This window comes from Zalophus californianus, chromosome 6, assembly GCF_009762305.2.
Source record: "Zalophus californianus isolate mZalCal1 chromosome 6, mZalCal1.pri.v2, whole genome shotgun sequence".
Classification (NCBI taxonomy): domain Eukaryota; kingdom Metazoa; phylum Chordata; class Mammalia; order Carnivora; family Otariidae; genus Zalophus; species Zalophus californianus.
In genome coordinates, this window is record NC_045600.1 from 124108135 (window position 1) to 124114134 (window position 6000).

Sequence of the window (6000 nt, forward strand, 5' to 3'; positions counted from 1 at the left end):
CTTTCTAGGCATCAACTTCCCAACCTCTGAGTTGAGTAGCTACATAATCAAGAACTAGCAAACCTTCAGTGAATTACAGTGAATGTTAACACTTTTTCTTATTTAATCCTCTTGAAACCCTGTGAAGTGGGTATTACTACTCTCATTTTACACATGAAGGAACAGGGCTTAGAGAGGTAAAGTAATTTGTTCAAGGCCACACCATGAGCTCACAGCATTGCCTGCCTACGAAGTTCAATGGGTTCATGGCTGGATGGCCAAGGTGAGACCAAGGCTTTTTCCCTTCCCACCTTTCCATGACCTCAGGATGCTCATGGCTGCCTTCACATGTGTTTCTCTAGCACTGGAATGATGATGATACCCAGTACTCATGATTTTTGTTAGCTTTTAAAATTTCCTAACTTGAGGGCGCCTGGGTGGCTCAGATGGTTAAGCGTCTGCCTTCGGCTCAGGTCATGATCCCAGGGTCCTGGGATCAAGTCCTGCATCGGGCTCCCTGCTCCTTGGGAGCCTGCTTCTCCCTCTGCTTCTCTATCTCTATCTCTCTCTCTCTCCCTCTCTCTCTCCCTCTGTCTCTCATGAATAAATAAAATCTTTAAAAAAAATTTCCTAACTTGACACAAGCTTGTCTTTGTCACATCATGTAACTCTAGCTGACACCTAAACTTCTCATAAGACCCCCAAATCCCTCATTTAACCTGATTCCTTAAGGATCTCTTAAAAGAGGCAAAAGCACCCAGAAAGAAGCTTGCAGCTGCACAATGAGTGATCTCCTCTCCAAAGAGACTGCCATAGACTTAGGAGGACTGCTCCGCTTTCTCACTGTTCCTGCTCCTTGGCTAAGGAGCCACTGTACCTTCACATGCCATCCAGCCAGCACGAGGACCACTCCAGAGAGGCTTCTTGTCTATGTGGAGCATGCCCATGGTGAGGCTATCTGGCTGGCTGGAGCCAATCCTGGGCAAATGGGGTGGGGGAGTGTGGCTTTTACCTTCTCAGCCTATCATGCACCACTTGTGAAGTGTGTTCACTTAGCTGACAGGTCCTCTGTCCGGGTGTGCAGGGGTAGGGTGGGGAGTGTTGTTTGGTTTGGTGCGTTTGATGAAAATGACCATAGTCATGTGCTAGCTTTGTGGTCTCTTAAATTTGCCTTCACATCTTTAGCTCATCACAGTGACCAGTGAAATGCTATTGTGTCTATTTCATTAACAGGAAAGTACAGATTCAGGACACTTACAAAACTTACCTAAGAGCAACCATCCAGAAACTGTCAGAGTCGGAACCCACAAAAGCTCCCAAGTACAAATCCTGAGCCTCTCTCAAAGTAACAGAGAAGTTGATCTTTAATAAGGTACTTGCCTCCCCAAATACGCAGAGCCTTGTGTCACTCCCAAAGCCTCCACACTTCCATTTCTCTGACCTGGCTTCATTTGATACTAGAGCTTCTTTTTCAACCTCTCTTCCCCTAATTCCAAATCTGTATCCTCTCCCCTCTCCTGTAATCCAAGCTCTGTAAACAGCAATTTTTTATCTTTTGTAACCTGTACAACAGCATTTGTCTACAGCCCTCCTGATAAGTCGTCCATGTCATCACATATACACTGAGTATTTTAAAGCAGAGTTCTGTCTGTGGGAGGAAGTGCACATTTAATGCAGGTATAGTATGAAAGAGGAAGCCATTCATCACGGCAATTTTAACTAGGTTAAGGGATGTAACATGCATCAGTGTGGTAGTGTGGGTATTCTTTATTTGTAGGATTATGAAATAATACCTGTCTTCTTACACCACTTATCTGCACCCCTCTGGTGGATAGTAGCACTTTCTATGTGGAACTGAGGCTATCTGCACACCTCTTTCCTACCACAGTCTTCCCTCCCCCTGAACACCATCGTCCCTGTGTCCCAGAACAGAGTCTAATGTCTTGTACAGACTGGACACAGAAACCCATTTATAATGAATTAAACACTTTTGTAAAATATTTGTATTGTATGAAGGATATGTCAATGAACTCTGATCATTCAAAGCAATCTAGAAGAGCAAAAGAAAAAAAATTTACACACACTATACAGATTTGTCAACTAAAGTGAGCACTAGTAAGTCCACAAAGAAAGAACCCCATGGGGCTGGGAGCAGCTGCCTGAAGGAACAGACAAGTGTATCTCGAGTGTGGAACCTTGCTCACCATCAGAGTAGAACTACCAGCACTACTCCCACCAGAAAGGAAAAAAAAAAAAAAATAGCCCATTACTGGAATTGGGGCGAGGGGCGTGTAAATGCTCACAGCTGGGCATCTGCCTGGACAGATCAACCAGCTGCAAAGCCCAAGGCCAAGCCCCTACCCAAAGAGGCTACATACTACAGGCGGCAGAAAAGTCTAGAGATGGCTAAATTGACACGGACAGCATGCTAACACTTATACCACAATGGGTACTAAAATGTGACCATTTGGAAATAACCTATTCATGCTGATTCTGGCTCAGGATGGGGATACGTTCATCCTGAGTTTCCAAGCTGAGGGAAAGGTGGGACTGAAGTGCCCACGCACAGGTGGCTGGGACAGTGGAACATGCTTCACCGGGTTCCTTCTCAGCGGGAGGGGAAACTGAGGGACGCAGCAGCGGGCAGGCCCAGGTCAGGGGCAGAGCGCTGGCCCTCCTGGCCTTGAGCCAGCAAGCGTGTCCCAGCCAAGCTACCCCGCCTGGCCGCCTGATGCCTCCGCCACCCCTCGGAACCCACGGCGGGGAGAAGATAGCCTTGCGGCCGCGGCCGGACTCACCACGTCCATGATCTGCAGAAGACTCAGGGAGAAGTAGACGGTGAGCGGCTGCGAGTCGTTGGCCACGGGCCTCTCCAAGGGATTGTAGTTCTTGACCAGCTCCTTGTAGAGCTTCCTCTGGAACTCGCCTTGCAGGGACACTTGAGAGGAGAGCCCGGCGGGCTGCTCAGGGAAGGCCAGCGGGGATGCGCCCCACGCCCCCTGCCCGTGACACCCGCCGCCTAAAGCAAGCAGCCCAGACGAACCGGGCTCGCCCTTCCCGCACAGCCCCCGGTAGCGCCACCCACCGTCCCTCCTCGCGCGAGCCCCCAAACCTGGCCCCGGCGCGGGGCGTTCGGAGCCGCCAGAATGCGCCCGGGATCCCGCGGAGGAGGAGTAGAGGGCTGGGAGACCCGGCGGCTTTACCGTGCAAGAGCGACGCGGCCAGCGCCAGCCAGACCGACCGGCGCATGTTGGGACTCGGAGCTGCCACCGGCCGGCACGCCGCGAGTCTCGCAGATCCGCCCAGGCCTGCGCCTGCGGCCGCGGAGCCGCCTCTCCCCGCTCGGCTCGCGCGCCTTTAAAAGAGCCGAGCGCGCGCCCCCGCCCCTCCCGCCTCCGCGCGCTTCTCCACGTGACGAGCCCCGCCCCCGCCCCCACCCCAGCCGGCCAGCGGGGGCCTAGGAGGCTCCGCGGCTGCCCCGGGTACTGCAGCCCCGCGGGGGTAAGGGGAAGTGCACCCCGGCGCTGGTTACAGTGTGGGCACCCCGCCCCGCCTCCGTCTCCATCGGGCTGTCCCTCCGCATCGCGCCTCGGGCCAAGGCGGGGGCTGTCCAGGGCCAGGCTGTGTCTCTCCCTTCTGTCCTTGGTCCCCACTCCGCTCCCTCCTGCTCTCAGACAGAAGCTGCGCGGGGTCGTTGGGAGAGAGCGGGACAATTCTGGCGTGCTGTCCTCCAGGACCCTCCCTCCCTTTCGCCAGTGGCTAGCGACTGGGAACCAGGCTCCCACAGGTTGGGAAGTCTCTCCAACCAGACACAACAGACCTGAGAGGAAGCCCCCTTCTACCCCCCGCCCCGGGATTCTGTCAGCAACCATTTGCTGGGCATCACCAGCCTGATTCTCATTTAGGTTCTGGAAGCGCTGAGAGGAGAGGGGAAATCTCTGCCTGGGAGACATTCTATAGGGGAGGAGAAGAACTGCAAAAGTGTGTGATGGGATTCCCAGTGGACCTCCTCTTTATGTCTCATTCTTTTTTAAAGGAGATTTAAAAGATTGAAAACTTACTCCCCCAAACCCTTTCTGGAAGGCCAGCCAAAATTTGGTGGTGAGATCTAGGCTTTTTATTTATTTATTTTAACCCGGAGAGAGTTAATTGATAAGGGGAGGCTCGGGGGAGGGCGGGGGGGAACAAAACAAAAAACAACAGTCAAAGGGTCAGGGACTAAGCCGAGCCCTAGATGTTAAAGAGGGGGCATGGTTTTGGGTGAGCAAGGGAATTAAGGTACTGTGGAGGGGCTTCTAAAGAGGCAGAAAGCCCTGTCCCATTTGCTCTCAGCAAGCAGGTTGCAGAAAGCTGAGTGCAGTAGGTTCCCTGCGCCCACGTAGGGGGCGCTGCGGCTCGCCTTGGTTCAAGCCCCAGAGCATTTGAACTGCATTCAAGAGCTCAAGCACTGTGGACCAGCCTAGGCAATGCCCACATTTCGGAACTGCGTAAGACTCGGGATTCTTGGATGACATCAAAAACTAGAGAAAGGCTCACCAAAACGTGACTAGCCTCGAATGTACTCCAGCAGCAGGAATGGGCGACTGAGCCAGTTATTTGATTTGGAAAAACAAAGAAATTAACAGCCTTGCAAGGAAGTGTCTGATAGCAAATTCGCACCTGTTAACTGATGTATGTATAAACAAATGATCAGTGTAGGCTTTGATAACTGCGATAGGGTCCTGGCGGAAGGAAAGAATTATTCTTTCTGGAGAAGCGTTCATAGAAATGACAGCGGACCTGGGCTTGCCACGGAGGTGTTCCGCCAGAAGATGGGAACACCAGGGCAGGGTTTCCTGTGAGCGGACAAGTGTGCTCTTAGCTTCAATCAGGGCTCCTGAGTTACGCAATCTGTGGCCGTCTAGATACACACAGAGCTGGCACCCGTGAAGAAATGAGCTAAAGGATTGCAGCTGCTGGCAAAAAGGAAATAAGAGAAGGAAAATAAAACAACAGAATAGAGAGGGCATAAGAAGCATCAACAGGAAGAATCTAACAGGCGCGCCATGTCCACTGGTCATGTGGATGCAGCACTGGCTCTCCAAACACATTTTTCTGGAAGTGTCTAAAACCCCTGCCTTGCTTTCTAGAGGGGCCAAGGGAATTCATATACCTTGAGTTTAGTCATTGGGATCACTTTCCTAAAAGCATAACTACTTCCTTACATCCTTTATACCCATAATATCAGAAACCTAGAAATAAAATATTTTCCAGTGGGATAACCAGTCAATTGGTTTTTATTTATGCCCTGTGTTCTGCTAGGTGCCTGGAGGAACTACGAGCACAATCCACTCACTCAGTTTACAGTTTAGAGCTGACCTGAGAGTGGAAAAATAAATTCCAGTCTGTCTGTGCCCATAAGTAGGTCTGTGAGTTTGGCTATGTTCTCCTCCATGTATGGGACTAGGTTTTTTTCAATTGTAAAATAAAGAAAGTAGTAGGACATTCTGGGAGTTGAGCTGACAGAGCTTCATGTCCCTGTCTTACTCTCATTCCCTACATGAATGGGAAATGAAACTTAAGAGTAGATTAATCCATACTTGAGCTTAGAAAAGCAGGGACCAGAAATAAATCCGGAGTAGTTACTCACAAGCTGGTGCTGTTACTATAGTCCAGGAGAGGGGCACATCTGGACATGGGCTCCAAGGATAAGGGTCTGAAATTTTAACAAACCTCAATGAAGAAACCTGGCCTTGAGTCTATGAGAGGTGAGGGAATGGAATGAAGATATCCACCTAAATCTGGAGTCTGGAAGAATCTCCCCTTCCATGTAAAAGAGACCAGTAAACCCCAACCATGACCAAAGGTAATGGGAGGAAGCATATTTTCTGCTTTGACTCTGGATAGGGGGAAAAAAGACAACTAAAACCCAAAAACACATAGTGCTTAGGTATGTGTCCAAAGGTATACTACCCACATGGTTTAGAATTCAAGAATTCCCCTGGAGTAAGACTTCTATCACTTCCCATACATGGGACTCAA

General features: G+C 50.5%; 1 protein-coding gene across 1 annotated transcript in view; it reads right to left on the bottom strand.

Annotated features, from left to right (window-relative positions):
* The window catches only part of CHRNA7 (cholinergic receptor nicotinic alpha 7 subunit), a 115583-nt gene extending 112265 nt beyond the window's left edge, over positions 1-3318 (bottom strand). The window contains 2 exon segments of the mRNA XM_035728292.1: positions 2778-2917; positions 3183-3318. Of these exon segments, the coding sequence (XP_035584185.1) occupies positions 2778-2917; positions 3183-3228 (186 nt within the window). The 5' untranslated portion in view covers positions 3229-3318.
* Positions 3319-6000: the final 2682 nt, after the last annotated feature.